At 38.8% G+C, this 16,992-nt stretch overlaps 1 protein-coding gene across 2 annotated transcripts in view; it reads left to right on the top strand.

Annotated features, from left to right (window-relative positions):
* Gabra3 (gamma-aminobutyric acid type A receptor subunit alpha 3) overlaps positions 1–15,639 on the top strand; it is a 241,892-nt gene extending 226,253 nt beyond the window's left edge. The window contains exons 9-10 of one of the 2 annotated variants that reach the window (XM_017601916.3): positions 243–454; positions 13,285–15,639. In XM_017601916.3, coding sequence (XP_017457405.1) covers positions 243–454; positions 13,285–13,623 — 551 coding nt within the window. In that variant the 3' untranslated portion in view covers positions 13,624–15,639. The remainder of the gene's footprint in view (positions 1–242; positions 455–13,284) is intronic. The other variant, NM_017069.3, reaches the window with a different exon arrangement.
* The last annotated feature ends 1,353 nt before the right edge of the window (positions 15,640–16,992 follow it).

Raw genomic sequence — 16,992 nt, 5'->3', positions numbered from 1 at the left:
GTTGGTCTATCCAGCCTTGATATTTTGTACAATTTGCTTTAAAAACCGTCCATTACTTAAGCAAAGGAAAAGTGAAAGTTTATTACTGAAATGTACAGCACGCTGCTCCACAGACAACACAACTTGAGGGTCCTTACTGAGTGAGTTGAAGAACTTCCTTTCAGAGGAAAGTTGGTGACCTTCATCAAGTACATTGCCAGTGTCTTTCATTTGCAACTGGTTCTTGACTTTTCTCTCTTCAGGTGTCACCACTGTTCTCACCATGACCACCTTGAGTATCAGTGCCAGAAACTCTTTACCTAAAGTGGCATACGCGACGGCCATGGACTGGTTCATAGCCGTCTGTTATGCCTTTGTATTTTCTGCACTGATTGAATTTGCTACTGTCAACTACTTCACCAAGCGAAGTTGGGCTTGGGAAGGCAAGAAGGTACCAGAGGCCCTGGAGATGAAGGTGAGTGGCAGCAAAGGAAAGGCTGGGAAGCACTTCCTGAGAGATCTGTATTGGGACCAGAAGTGAACAGCCTGTAGCCCGCAGGAACTCAGCAGGGCTATGCTCTATTCACTGGGGTCATCAATCCAATTCTCAACTGGAGTGCTTCTTGGTAATATGGACTTCAACTAGGAATAATTAAAAGACAGCTAATAACATGTAGGGCTTATGTCTTCTGGTGTTGAATCAAATATAAATGTGATGTTGGTATGCTCTGGAGAAACCCAGACTTAGAAAGCCACCCAGAATCTTGGAGTCTTATCTACATCCACAGCACAATCTTCTATCCCTTGACCTCCAGAACATTGACAGTAAATTCCAGTAAAATTGAAGTGCTCATCATTCCTTACTTGTGTATTTTATATTCTCCAGCTAAAGTGCACCCCCCCACACACCCCTGCATCCTGGTAAAGACCTACTCATTTTTAAACCCAATTAAAACATTACTTTCTCTGTAGAGCCTGTCAGGAATCATGAAGAGTGATTTGATTTTTCTGTGTATGGGCACTCTGATATTGGAATAATTTAGTTCTATTAAACTTACTCATTTGCCTCCTTATAAGTTATACACATCTTGAATACTGTAGCTTATCTGAATAAGAATGAAAGCTGAAGAGATGTTGTTTAAATAGATACAGATCAGAGACAAGATGAAAACACTGGATCAATAGGAATTAATCATGAATGAGATCAAGTATATAATCACTCAATGATTTTGAATGAGTTGAGTTTTCTAGACTTAAATCTATGTCTTGGTATTATTGCTGTAAAGAGACAACATGACCACAGCAACACTTATAAAAGAAAACATTTGGGGGGTTGTGGATTTAGCTCAGTGGCAGAGAGCTTGCCTAGCAAGCACAAGGCCCTGGGTTTGGTCCCCAGCTCCGGAAAAAAAAACAAATAAAAGAAAACATTTAATTGGGGCTGTCTTACAGTTCAGAGGTTTAGTCCATGATTTTCATCATGGTGGTGATGGAAGAGTAGCTATGTGTTCTAAATCTACATCTGTATGCAGCAGGAAGTGAACTGGCTTGAGCTTCTGAGACCTCAAAGCTCACCCCTAATAAAACACTTTCTCCAATAAAGCCACACCTACTTCAACAAGACCACTCCTCCTGCTAGTGGCACTCCTTCTGGACCAAGTATCCAGACACAAACTGTGGGAACATTCCTATTCAAACCACCATAATGTACATTGTCGCCTTCTAAAAAGTACTAGAAATATAATCCAATAATTATTCTTCAAAGAATCATATGTAAGAAAATGGTACTGAAGCCTTTTCAAGCTGGAATATTCACAGATTAAAATGTTGGGTTAGCAATCTTTGAAATAGACTGTAATTGCTTACCTAAACAGAACTTAACTTTGGTGTAAATGAAGAAAAACTGTCTCTAATTTCTTTTATCTACTCTCCTCTAGGAATTTTGTTTATTTTATTGTCGTACTTTCTCTAATTCTGATATTTTTATCTTTGCTGTTCATTGACCCTTCTACATCTTGACTTGTCAATTATGATCCAAGAATGGCGACCTCATCTACAAAACATAAGGAAATTCGTATACCTAACTTATTTCTCAAACTTTCTTCTCTATTCATTGCTTAACTTTGTACTAGTGATAGTGAGGTCTTATCAAGTTTTATAACATTTACATCATGCTATGTAGCTGTAATTCCTGTCAATATATAATTACATTTTTACATTTAAATGTGTTATTTTCTCTGAAGTCAATATAGCTATTTTCCACTAATTATCTCAGTTATCTTATGTTGTTGTCTAGAAGTCTTTTAAGGTCTCATTAGAACCATATTTCCCACTTTCTTGCATGTGCAAGATATCGATCACAAGTCTTTGTATTGAATTATACTTCTGGTTAAGTTTGTAGTTTAGATTCTCTCTCTCTAAGATGTTGTAGGAATCACTTGCTATTCTCAGTACTGACACTGAATGGTGCCATCCAGCAATAACGTGAACTTGGAAATTTCTCATATTATTGAACATTTGGTTTTATGGTATAGATATACATGTAAATATACTTCTCATTTGTTAAAGCCACTACATAGCCTTATGTTGGATTTTATTAGCTCTCTGAGAGTTTCATGCAATGTGTTTTGATAACATTCATCCCCCTCACCTAGTTCCCAAATCCATCTACCCAACATTGTGTACGCGTGTGTGTGTGTGTGTGTGTGTGTGTGTGTGTGTTTTTAAACCTTTCAAGACCAATTTGTATTGTCCAGTAATCTTAAATCTGTGGTCTTCTGCAAAATATGAAAGGAAGAGACATTTCCAAACCTCCTCTATGAAGGCACTATTACCCTGATACTCAAAACCCAAGAAAGCTCCAACCAAAAAAATAAAAGAAAGTTATAGACCAAAATTATAGACCAATGCCTCAGATGTAGGTATTGATGCAAAACTCAATAAAATCCTTATACAGATAATTTAAATAGTTTCAAAAAAGATTATATGCCATGTTCAGGTAAGCTTTATCCCAGAAATACAGGGATGGTTCAACATATGCAAATCAGTAAATATAATCCTAACTAAACTAAAAGTGACATGATTTTATCATTTGATTCAGAAAAAAGCTTTAGACACAAATCCAACATCCTCCATGTTAAAAGTTCTTAAGGGATTAGGGATATAGGAGGCATATCTCAATACAGTATAGACCATATATAGGAAGCTTCCACTTAACATCGTAACGGGAAAAATATGAAATAATTTCACCAAACCAAAACAAGAATTCCATTTTCCTCACTCCTGTTCAACATAATACCTGAAGTCTTAGCTAGATCAATAAGACAAGTAAAGGAGATCAAAGGAAAAATATGAAATGAAAATAGGCAAGTCAAAGTATCTTTATTTGCATGTGACATAGTTTTATATATAAAAGTTCCTGAAGGACACTATCACAAAATTCCCACTTCTGATTTTAAAAAAATCAGCAAAATAGCTGGATACAAAATAGCAGACATTTTCTTTTAAAAGTTGTAAAATTTTGGCTTTTAATATGTAAAGAAAACTTTATTGATATCACAGATTTGTTCTGTTCTCTTCCTAGAAGTACCAATTATATATACCATAGAGATTTCTATCATCTTCTTTATGTACCATTTCTTCTATAATAATTTTTACCTCCATTATTTTTCATTTAATTTCATTGCCATTTTCTTCAAGCCTAACTTCCATGTATCTGATCATTTTCAACAACCTCTATTCACCTCCCTTTTTGTTGTATCTTCTTCAATCACATATGCAACTTACTTTTTGAGAGTCTCTTGCTGAATAATAAATTCACTAATCTGGCTAGATTCACTAGGCAGTGGGTCCCAATCATCTCTTGTCTCTACCTCCTCAGTGTTGGGATTTACGGGCTCTTGATTCTATGCCTGAATTCTTAAATGGATTCTGGAGATAAAACCCAGGTCCTCCCAGGGAGACAAATAACCCTATTAAAAAATGGGGTTCAGAGCTAAACAAAGAATTCACAGCTGAGGAATGCCGAATGGCTGAGAAACACCTAAAGAAATGTTCAACATCTTTAGTCATAAGGGAAATGCAAATCAAAACAACCCTGAGATTTCACCTCACACCAGCGAGAATGGCTAAGATCAAAAACTCAGGTGACAGCAAATGCTGGCGAGGATGAGGAGAAAGAGGAAGACTCCTCCATTGTTGGTGGGATTGCAGACTGGTACAACCATTCTGGAAATCAGTCTGGAGGTTCCTCAGAAAATTAAACATTGAACTGCCTGAGGATCCAGCTATGACCTCTCTTGGGCATATACCCAAAAGATGCCCCAACATATAAAAAAGACACGTGCTCCACTATGTTCATAGCAGCCTTATTTATAATAGCCAGACGCTGGAAAGAACCCAGATGCCCTTCAACAGAGGAATGGATACAGAAAATGTGGTACATCTACACAATGGAATATTACTCAGCTATCAAAAACAATGACTTTATGAAATTCGTAGGCAAATGGTTGGAACTGGAAAATATCATCCTGAGTGAGGTAACCCAATCACAGAAAGACACACATGGTATGCACTCATTGATAAGTGGCTATTAGCCCAAATGCTTGAATTACCCTAGATGCCTAGAACAAATGAAACTCAAGATGGATGATCAAAACGTGAATGCTTCACTCCTTCTTTAAAAGGGGAACAAGAATACCCTTGGCAGGGAAGGGAGAGGCAAAGATTAAAACAGAGACTGAAGGAACACCCATTTGGAGCCTGCCCCACATGTGGCCCATACATATACAGCCACCCAATTAGACAAGATGGATGAAGCAAAGAAGTGCAGACCGACAGGAGCTGGATGTAGATCGCTCCTGAGAGACACAGCCAGAATACAGCAAATACAGAGGCGAATGCCAGCAGCAAACCACTGAACTGAGAATAGGACCCCCGTTGAAGGAATCAGAGAAAGAACTGGAAGAGCTTGAAGGGACTCGAGACCCCATATGAACAACAATGCCAAGCGACCAGAGCTTCCAGGGACTAAGCCACTACCTAAAGACTATACATGGACTGACCCTGGACTCTAACCTCATAGGTAGCAATGAATATCCTAGTAAGAGCACCAGTGGAAGGAGAAGCCCTGGGTCCTGCTAAGACTGAACCCCCAGTGAACTAGACTGTTGGGGGGAGGGCGGCAATGGGGGGAGGATGGGGAGGGGAACACCCATAAGGAAGGGGAGGGGGGAGGGGGATGTTTGCCCGGAAACCGGGAAAGGGAATAACACTCGAAATGTATATAAGAAATACTCAAGTTAATAAAAAAAAAAAAAAAAGGAATGTACCTTAAAAAAAAAAAAACTCAGGTCCTCATGCTTTTGTGGCAGCTTGTTCACTCACTGAATTCTCTCTCTCTCTGTCTGTCTCTCTCTCGTCCAATTGCCTTATATTTATTTCATGATTTTTCACATCTTGCTTTCATGCTTTCCATGTTTCTCTTGTGCATTCTTCAACAATATTTATCGCTCATTTTCTTCCCTCTTAAAGCACATTTTGCATCAGTTATTACTTTAAGTTTTAATAGAGCAATTCTTTACTACCTATTATGTATGGAAACATTCTTTTTTTTTTATTAACTTGAGTATTTCTTATATACATTTCGAGTGTTATTCCCTTTCCCGGTATCCGGGCAAACATCCCCCTCCCCCCTCCCCTTCCTTATGGGTGTTCCCCTCCCAACCCTCCCCCCATTGCCGCCCTCCCCCCACCAGTCTAGTTCACTGGGGGTTCAGTCTTAGCAGGACCCAGGGCTTCCCCTTCCACTGGTGCTCTTACTAGGATATTCATTGCTACCTATGAGGTCAGAGTCCAGGGTCAGTCCATGTATAGTCTTTAGTTAGTGGCTTAGTCCCTGGAAGCTCTGGTTGCTTGGCATTGTTGTACATATGGGGTCTCGAGCCCCTTCAAGCTCTTCCAGTTCTTTCTCTGATTCCTTCAACGGGGGTTCTATTCTCAGTTCAGTGGTATGCTGCTGGTATTCGCCTCTGTATTTGCTGTATTCTGGCTGTGTCTCTCAGGAGCGATCTACATCCGGCTCATGTCAGTCTGCACTTCTTTGCTTCATCCATCTTGTCTAATTGGGTGGCTGTATATGTATGGGCCACATGTGGGGCAGGCTCTGAATGGGTGTTCCTTCTGTGTCTGTTTTAATCTTTGCCTCTCTCTTCCCTGCCAAGGGTATTCTTGTTCCCCTTTTAAAGAAGGAGTGAAGCATTCACGTTTTGATCATCCGTCTTGAGTTTCATTTGTTCTAGGCATCTAGGGTAATTCAAGCATTTGGGCTAATAGCCACTTATCAATGAGTGCATACCATGTATGTCTTTCTGTGATTGGGTTAGCTCACTCAGGATGATGTTTTCCAGTTCCAACCATTTGCCTACGAATTTCATAAACTCGTTGTTTTTGATAGCTGAGTAATATTCCATTGTGTAGATGTACCACATTTTCTGTATCCATTCCTCTGTTGAAGGGCATCTGGGTAGTTTCCAGCTTCTGGCTATTATAAATAAGGCTGCTATGAACATAGTGGAGCACGTGTCTTTTTTATATGTTGGGGCATCTTTTGGGTATATGCCCAAGAGAGGTCATAGGTGGATCCTCAGGCAGTTCAATGTCCAATTTTCTGAGGAACCTCCAGACTGATTTCCAGAATGGTTGTACCAGTTTGCAACCCCACCAACAATGGAGGAGTGTTCCTCTTTCTCCGCATCCTCGCCAGCATCTGCTGTCCCCTGAGTTTTTGATCTTAGCCATTCTCACTGGTGTGAGGTGAAATCTCAGGGTTGTTTTGATTTGCATTTCCCTTATGACTAAAGATGTTGAACATTTCTTTAGGTGTTTCTCAGCCATTCGGCATTCCTCAGCTGTGAATTCTTTGTTTAGCTCTGAGCCCCATTTTTTAAACATTCTTTTAGTAAGTGATTTAGGGTGATTAGGATAGGGGTGAGCACTTGAGAGAGATTTGTAGTATTTATGATTTGAGCATCATTATCTGTCTGTCTAAACTCCTATGGGTACTACTCCTTGTAATGATTCTGCTTCTAAATAACAAATTTCCCTTGCTCAGTTGAAAGCACTGTCTATATTTGTGTTTGTGTGTGTAAATGTACATGTTCGGCACGTGCGCGCGCACAAACACACACACTCACACACACACACACACACACACACACACACACACACACACACACACACCTTCAACTACCCAATTGGGGCTATATCCTTTATTTTTCATTCTTTGCCATATTTAATGATGAAACTAGGATTTTATTACTATCAATATTGTGTTTAAAAATAAGGATCATTTCTTTCTCCTCATGGCCAATTGTAGCCATTTGTTGAAATCCTTTTAGGGGCCAGAACCCTAAAGCAACAGACAGTTTAATTGTTATCATCACCATGATCTGGTTTTAATTATTTTTTGGCATCAAAATTATAAAATTCCATTTTCACAGAAGATGAAACTTTAGGGTTTGAGACTACAACTCTGTTGTAAAATGTTCATCATGAACATCAAGGTCATTAATTTGAAATTCAGCAATACAAAAAATGAAAGTAAAGTGAAACAATCCCGCCGAAAGTTCCAAAGAGTAAAGATGGTCCAGGTCAAATAAACAAAAAGTTCCAGAATATATTGTTAATTAGATATTTTCATAGACGTTAGCTCAATAGCTGATAAACTTTATGTTCATTAAGGACAAATTGACTAACTGACTTCTATTAAAAGGCTAATAAACCTATAGAACTGGAAATGTCATAGATTTTATAAAAGTCTTTTATTTTATGTGTATAATTAGTTAAGTACACTAATGCATAGAGTGCTCCCCAGAGGCCAGAGGAGAAAGAGCATCAGATGCCCTGGGATTAGAATTATGAGCTACCTTCTGGGTACTGAGAATTGAACCTAGATCCTCTGCAAGACGAACAAGTCCTCCTGAGCTATCACTTTATACCCATTGATTAACTTTATTTTAGGCTCTATGAGCAATAGAAAATGCTTAAAGTAGTACAATTAGGCTGATCTAATTGGTTAACCAATTGAAGTAAATCAGAATTCACCAATGAACTGACATTGAACTGGCCTGAACAGAAGCTCTTGAGAATGACTCATAGGTTTCTTTTAAGTCTAGTCTCTCAACATGCTGTCCTCTGAGACTCAAATTAAGAAATACAAGGTAGAAGAGTGAAATACATACTGGTTGTTAGGGAGTGACTAATATTTGAATTAAGAATCAGAAAGACTTATGAAATTTGAAAGGACAGATTATAATTAAGAAACTAAGAACAAATATTGATTCAATTCTATGAGTTAGGTCTAGCACATGAAAGCATAATAAAAAATTAGTTCTGTTTTAAGAATACTTACTTTCATATGTGCGAATATGCCACCCTCTTTTTCTGAGATGGAATCTTGCTGTGTTTTAGAATATACCTTTAAACTTTTCATTTACTCCTCTCAATCTTTAATTTTATCTTCTATTAACCTAGAACAAGTCATTCCTCTTCCAAACACAACATGCTTTGTGATTGCTAGTCTCCCATGAAATTTTGTTGTTTAAATATTTGAAGAGATTGTTTTCTCTTATTTGGGTCTTAGATCACCTCCTTAAAGATACTTTTTCTAACTAGCATTAATCACTATACTCTGTACTGACTTTCCTTGTGTGTCTCAACTCTAGTTCTTACTGTGTAACATTTGTGTATGTATTTGTTTGATTATATTGCTGTTACATGTCCAGTGGAATGTGACCTTGAGGACAGAGATCATGATTTACTGTTCACTGTTGCATCCCTAGCATGCACCAGATAATTTGCTATATAATAGACAATTTAGAAATATTTAGTAATTTAATAACATATGAAGTCTTTAAAAATATATCTATTTTTCTTTACCCAACATAGTTACAATCATGTATGATTATACATGATTATCAGTTATAGGCAGTTGTGAACTAACTGCTTGATGTGAGTTCTTCAAAGTGAACTTAGGTCTTCTGCAAGCGTAGATAGTTCACTTTTCTTAACAAATGAGCCATATCTTTAGCCTACCATTTCTTTTACTGTCTTTCTAGGAAGAGTAGAAACCATCATACAATGTTTACCACAATTTCTTATATTTCTTTATTCTCCTCAAAACACTGGCAGTACCTGAATTTCTTCCACTCTTTCCTTCTAAGCTGTAATAATTTGAACTTGGATAATTCCCCATGTATGGTTTAGAGAAGTCCCATTTTTTCAAGAACCCGACCTTCCATTTGCATTTTCCTCTCCCATCTGTGGGCTTAACTGGTCCCTATAAACTGGTCCTGTCTTCCTCTATCATTCTTTACCTCATTCATTAAGACTCACTGAACCTAGATGTCACCAATTCAACTAAACTGTCTAGTAGGTAAGCCCCAGGGACTCTCCAGGCTTCCCAGCACTAGGATTTTAGTCTTCTTCATGTACTGTCATACTCAGTTTTTGCATGGCTGTTAATGGTGTTAACCTAGGTCTCTCTGAACTATTTTCTCATCCTCAAATTGTCTTTTTTTTTTGTAATTACTCTTTAACTCTGAGTTCTCTCTCTCTGAGTTTTCTGAGGGCAAGAGCTTTGATTTATTATATATTTTTTCATATACAGACATATTATGCCAAGTAACTATCATAAACAATGTAATATGGATAGTTAAAATTAGGCAAAATTAAAGCATTATGGTATATCTTATTACTTAAATAAATGTGAATGTATGTCTTAGTTCCCAGTTCCAGGTTAGAGCTCAGCACTGCAGGGAATACACAGTAAGAGGACAAAAACTCGAACTGCCAGTCATATCACATCTACAATCAAGAGAAGAGAGAAATGAATGCGTACTGTTCAGTTCATTTTCTGTACTGTACTACACTTTAGGGCTCAAGCCTAGAGAAGAACATCACTCACTTTTATAGTGGGCCACATCAATTAACACAACCAAGACCCTATCTCCCACAGATTGCCCATGGAGTAACCTGATCTAGAAAACCTCTTAGTGAGACTGTCCTCCCAAGCAATTCCAGATTTTGCCAAGTTGACAAAGCTACTATCATAAAATTTAATTGTGGTAAAAAGTTTCTGTTTTTATTTTTATTACTGAGTTTTATTTTGACAATTTCATATGTGTATGCAATTCATTTGATTGTAGTCCCCATCCCTCTTTCTTATCTCCTTCCCAACACTTTATTTTTTAAACAATGAAAAGTACAATCCAATAATGTTAAGCCCACTCACAGTTAATCTGCAGAATACTTTTTAATTTCACAAAACAACATTCTCCACTCATAAAAGGACAACTTCTCTGCATCCTGCTCTATGGTGTAATATTCACTTTCATTTCCTTTTGACAAGGCAGGTAGAAATGTAATAGTGATTAAAATGTCATGTTAATGGTGAGAGAAACTAAAAGGTAATTTTACTTTACCATTTAAATAATCTGGGATTAAATCAACTGTTGCATCTCTTTACCTATAGAATATAAAGTAGCTGAGGAAACAAAGAACGTGTTTATTGCCACAAGTGATTGTTTCAAAGACCTAGTCATAAGCAGCTTATAAGATGACTAAATGTAAAAGCTTTTAGCAAAGTCAGGGTAATGTTTTCTTCCCCTTCTATTTCCCCCCCGCTTTGGTTGTTGTTTTTGTCTACGCATAGAAAAAAAAAAGAAATTACCAAGCAGGCTAATAAGCAGGCAAACAAGTAAAGCACTATTTTATTTAATAGCAAAAGCATTTAGCAGCAGGACTCTATTCACACAATGACTTTGCTAATTATAAATGAGCCTCATGTAGTATTTAAAGCATTTATAAGGTTCTTAGAAGGCTTTGAGCTCTGTGCCCCTTCTGTTTGTAACAATGTGACTACAATCCTCCAACAGGAAGAAAAGTATTGCTTTTGAAATGTCCTATTAGTCAGACTTTTTATTTATTTAAATGAACACCCCCTTATCTTGCACACTCTCCCTCCCCTTATTTTTCAATACTCCCTGCCCCTGACTAAGAACACTGATGCTAAAACATAGGCAGGCAGAGTGTGGCATACAAGCCCTTTAAAGAACTGGTCTTTTCTATCTGTGCCATCAATTCCTGCAACTATTTTTGCCTGTGCAAACTGTGATTCAGCCACAGCAAACTCCTTGCCACCCCTCAACAGTCTTCTGGGTCTCTGCATGGCCTTTGCTGCAGTATTATCTGATGATTCCTGCTCAGCATTTAATATACAGCCAGGAAACCTCACAGCCTTTCTGGAGCTGCCTTTCCCACACCTGCAGCACACGGATAGCACTTTACTCAAAGCAGGACTAAGTTACACATTATGACTATCATGTGTTCACGGCTCTCTTCAACAATAGACTGTTGTGAGCAGTTAAGAGACTGAAATACAACTTCCAACCTTTTCACTTAACCCTAAATATCTAGCATTCTTTTGACCCTGTTTATAGTCAATAAGTGTTGTTTAAAAGGTGATTATTTGGGGGGGGGACAGAAAAGTAAATGGTACTGTGGTCCAATGGCAGAAAGATAAAAGTGATAAGAATTCTGAAGAAAATAATAAAAGAGATACAGAGAAACTGGCAACAAAGGGAACATGAAACTTGGGAAGAAAATCAGGAAAGAACTGCTAAAGAAATTAACTATGTTCTCATAAATGGCCAAAAAGAAACTGGGGTGTCTGAAGAAGAGCTGGAGGGAAGACATGGCAAGAATCTCTAGGTTCCTCTCTCTCTTCCGCTCTCCTCTCTTCTTCTCTTCTTCTGTTCTTCCTCTCTCTCTCTCTCTCTCTCTCTCTCTCTCTCTCTCTCTCTTCCTCTCTTCCTCTCCTGGCTTGACACGATAAAAAAAAAAAAGAATCTCTAGGTTCATACTAGGCCACTGCCTTGGGCTACAGTTAGGAGCCAGCTTGCTACTTTGGCCACCTTGCCACACAGCATGTTTATTCCAGTCCTGACATAAGCATTAAGCATTGTCTCCTTTGTTCTGCAAGATGGCAGCCCCAGTGCAGCACCACATAAACATGAGCATGTGGGGGGGGGAGAGGGGAGGGGAGAGGGAGAGGGAGAGGGAGAGAGACAGAGAACATTTCTTACTGTGTTTTGGAGATAGTTTATGCTGAAAAATACTCCCCCTCTGGGGACGCTGTGGATCCTGTCAGCAGCCTGACAAGAGTGGAAAACCTTTGTATACCCCCTACTTTGATAAGCACCTTTATAGTGTGCATGAGGACAGCATGCTATTGTGATGATGCATGTATACACTCCATATTATTTATTATGATCTTTAAGACAGAAGGACTTTGCAGATTCACCAAGCTCTCTTCTTCACAGGAGGTGTGCCCCTTGACGGTCGCAGCCTTTTGGAGTTTTTTTCCTCGGGTAACCAAGAGTATCTTGTGCTGTAGAAAGCAGCACAGACTATCTATGGACAAAAGTCAGGAATTCAGATTGGTGTTCTACCATTTAATCTGAGGCTGACTTACATATCAAGTGGGAATAATGTCACCTGCTTCATAGGGTTACTGTGAAGGATGAAATCACAGTCTATAAGACCTCACATTTCCTTTCAATTCCTGTTACCACTCTCTCCTGACAGTCTGCTAGCTATTTTCATCTTCACTGTAGAAATGAAGAAACTGAAGCTCACAAAGGAAATGTGATTTACCCAAATGCATATAACTAGAAAGCTAATCTTCTGGCCTTCTTTCTGCTGCTGTTATAAAACAGTCACCAAAAGCAATTTAAGAGAGGAAAGGGTTGATTTGGCTTGCACTTTCAGGTCACAGTCTATCACTGAGGGAAGCTGAGGCAGGGACTCAAGCAGGAACTTGAAGCAGAAACTATGGAGGAATACTGCTTGCTGGCTGATCTGAAGGCACATGCTTAAATAGTTTTCTCATTATAGTCTAGAACCACCTGCCTAAAATGTACCAATGTACATAGTGATGTAGAGCCATCTACAGCAGTGAACAATCAAGACAAGTTCCCACAGACAGGCCCAAAAGCCAACCTTGATATGGACAATTCCTAAACTGAGACTCACTGTGTCAAGGTGACAGGTGGGGCTGACTAGGATAGTCAAAATTGTGCATGCAGGTTTTCTGTTTTTAAAATATTATCCCTATATATAAATCTAGGTTCTTTAACGCCCCTCATGGTTCTTCTTCCCTGCAGTCTCCGAGGGTATTTTGTACTGTGAATTTATTATCTTTTGTTTGTTTTGTTCTCCCCACTTCCCCTCTTTTTATGCCCCTAGAAAAAAACACCAGCAGCCCCAACCAAGAAAACAAGCACCACCTTCAACATAGTGGGAACCACCTATCCTATCAACCTGGCCAAGGATACTGAGTTCTCCACCATCTCCAAGGCTGCTGCTGCTCCCAGTGCTTCTTCAACTCCAACAGTGATTGCTTCCCCCAAGACCACTTATGTGCAAGACAGTCCTGCTGAGACCAAGACCTACAACAGTGTCAGCAAGGTTGACAAAATTTCCCGCATCATCTTCCCTGTGCTCTTTGCCATATTCAATCTTGTCTATTGGGCCACATATGTGAACAGGGAATCCGCTATCAAGGGCATGATCCGCAAACAGTAGATAATAGTGGCAGCACAGCAACCAGATCACCCCATGAAGCATCCAAATCCCAAACCCCAGAGCTCCCCTCATGTGTTTCAGGATTCTTTTTAACCCTGTTCCAAGCTGAGTGTAATCACTTTCTCAATTCATATTTATGAACCTCAGTGTAAATGTAAAACAGAAAAATGACTTTTCCCTTGAACATTGCTTGGATTGAGCCAAACACTGCCATTTGTCCAGTTTCTCATGTTAGTATGCCAGTCTCCCCCAGCTGATGGCACTGCATGTGTTTAATTTCACTCTGCCCACTGGAGAAAGGACAGGAGACTTTATTTCTTCTAGTGGAAACCTTGGCTGTGTGAGGTCTAAGGTGTTGAGGTCCAGGAGCACTATTGACTGGGCTACATTGGATGATTCTGACTCACTACAGAGTCGTACTGGGCTATCTCATTTCATCTCATCTTACTTACCTGATACTTTCCATGAACCCATCAGGGCTGAATAGGCATATGAGCTGGTAGAATGGGAAGAGGCCTATGGAAACTTCTGAAGTAACACATGGTTTCTTGCCTTGGAGGTCAATGGGGATGGTCAATGCTCACATATATATATATATATATATATATATATATATATATATATATATATATATATATATATATATATATATAGAGAGAGAGAGAGAGAGAGAGAGACACTAGTTGGGTCATTCCAACATTAAAACAGTGGGTTCTATTATAGTTTTAGCCAACTCCTCAGGAAAGTAGTGCCAGAATGTCTCCTTCAGAAAAGTCCCCTTGCCTCAATAATACTGAACCCATTATAGCTAGTTGAGTATTGCTTACGTTGGATTCATGGCTTCCTGCAAACTCTTCTGGGAAAAAAAATGAACAGGTACTTTTGAGTTAAATTGAAATGGTACATGTACACACAAAATGATGTAGATAAAATGCCTATACAAGAATTGTTCAAAGATGGGGAAGATAAGGAAATCGCCTTCCTGCCAAGGCAATTAGTCAAGTAGCAGGTGGAATATGATAGTTAAATATGATGGTTAAAGGCTAAAATCTGTCTCAAAAGAGAGGGCCACAAACACATTGTACATATAGTACCTCCCTCTTTCAGGCCCAGTCACTTTGCTCCCCATTATGTCAAGAACTTCTTACCTGATTTGGTTGCCAGTTGTAATGAGGGGTGGATTGTAGAGTCATAGCAATATCTCTACTTATTTTTGCATCAGTTACATCATTAACTTTATTACCAATTTTATAAGGTATTAGAGGCCATTTGATCTCATGTCTTCTTAAATGTGAACAAAAAGAATAGACACAACTTTTATAAGGTAGTCTCAGAAGTTTGAATAATTTGTCTGTACCTCTTACAAATGTTTTTAATAAAGAAATATTCCATGCCCATTTCCAATGTGAAGGAACAGCTGAAATCCCAGGACCATTCTGACATTAGAATCAGCACAACCATGGTGAGCCCTCTGGGTCACAGAGACAGTTTGGGCACTCTAAGGACTTTAGAAAGGTAACAATACATTACTCAAGAAGATCACTTCTAGTAACAATGACTCAAAGGAATGAGACTGTTTAGTACAACAGCCCCAGCCACTTTGGATCTGAATAGCTCAACTAGTTCAGTATATCCAGAAGGTCCAAGGTAAAGTCACAAGTAGTACCACAAGCAGATTCTCCCTGCCCTCCTGCTGAACAAAGCTCCTAAGGGGTGTATCATTAGCTGCTGGTTGCCTTTTCATCCATCTTTCCCTTATCCCCTGCTTCCTTGCCATTGTTGGGATAATGCATGCCAGTCCCATTGTTCTTAAGACTGTGTCTGTAGGTAAACTTATGACTAGAAGAGTGTAGTCTTGTGGATGTGTGGGGATGGGGGGTGGGATGGGGGGCTGTTAATGATTGTCTTAAGGAATTTAGAATGGAAGCCTGATCTTTGCCTCTCTGTAGAAATTGTGTTTTCAAATGCTTTGGTGCAATGTTTAGTGGCTGTTTATTAAACTCTTTATGAATTGTACTTGTGCTGGAATACTTTCATTGGTTGCTATTAGTCTTACAGACAGTAAGTACTATATTCACTTTGACATATACTCTGGTATCATCAACTTTCCCCTTCTTAACACCATTAGAATATACTGGAAAAGGGAACAAGATTGATTACAGTGATCTAAAATGGAGACTATGTGAAAACACAGTTTTGAATGACTCAAGGTTATCCTTAACCAATAGGAAAGAGGAGGAAATATCTACGTTGCTTCTCTGCTAAATTCACCAATTCCTAAGAAGTAGAGAACTGTATTTTCATTACTGTTCTAGACACTTTGCCTTTTACAGTGAGTACTTTTTCCATTCATCAATAATTCAAGTCAAGTGATTGAGAACATCTGACTGTTTAAACTTTATATATGTTAGACAATGCATGCCACCTTCCTTTTCCATAGAGTTATTAGACATTTTAAAACTAATCTTTAGAAATATACTTGAGAAACTTACCTGGATTCTGGGAATGGAAAAAGAACTCCTTGAGAGAGTGTTTCCTGCATGTGCATGTGCTTACACACACAGAGACACACAGACACACACACACACACACACACACATACACACACACACACAAGTGTTATTATACAAAATGAAGGGACATGGGCACTGATACTCATTCTAGCTCTATGATCATGTAATAGATGCTACTGCTACACAAATCCCTTGGCCCATGTCCATGCAACTCAATGTCACCCCATAGTGATATGGCAAAATGCCAGAAGCAGCCATGCTTATGAAATTACTCCACCCAATATTTAAGTCTTGTTTCCTTAAGAACAACCTGAAATCACTTTACCTTTGACAACTATACTTAGTCTTAAGGGAAAACACTAGCTGTTACCACCAACACTTCTGGTTGCTGGAACCAGTAAATCTAGGTTTGAATATTTTATGGTACAAACCCCTGTGTGTGTGTGTGTGTGTGTGTGTGTGTGTGTGTGTGTGTGTGTGTAGAGGGGGTGGGAAAGGAACAGAAAAGAGGGAAAGAAATTAAAAGGAAGAAGGAAATAAGAGGAAAAGAAAAACTGGTGGGAGATCCCCAGAGCATTGAGTATACCAAGGTATAAGTATACCCTAGCACATGGTAGGTGCACAATAAATGTTTACTTAATGAAAAGACGCTCATTAACATCAGAACCACATGGAGAAAGTAGATGCTCTGTGCATGATCAATAGATATCAGTGGAAACAAACAAACGTAATGTGCAGCCTTTTGAAACAACCCTGAGAACATTCCAGTGCTAATAAACATGCACGGTTTTAAGCCACTTTAAATAGCTTTTTCCTAATTAAATCGTTGTTTGTTCTTGTGTGCTTTTAAACATAG

The sequence above is a fragment of the Rattus norvegicus genome, chromosome X (assembly GCF_036323735.1).
Source record: "Rattus norvegicus strain BN/NHsdMcwi chromosome X, GRCr8, whole genome shotgun sequence".
NCBI classification, from domain to species: Eukaryota; Metazoa; Chordata; class Mammalia; order Rodentia; family Muridae; genus Rattus; species Rattus norvegicus.
The sequence above is the reverse complement of the archived record's forward strand: the minus strand, read 5'-3'. Positions and strand labels throughout refer to the sequence as shown.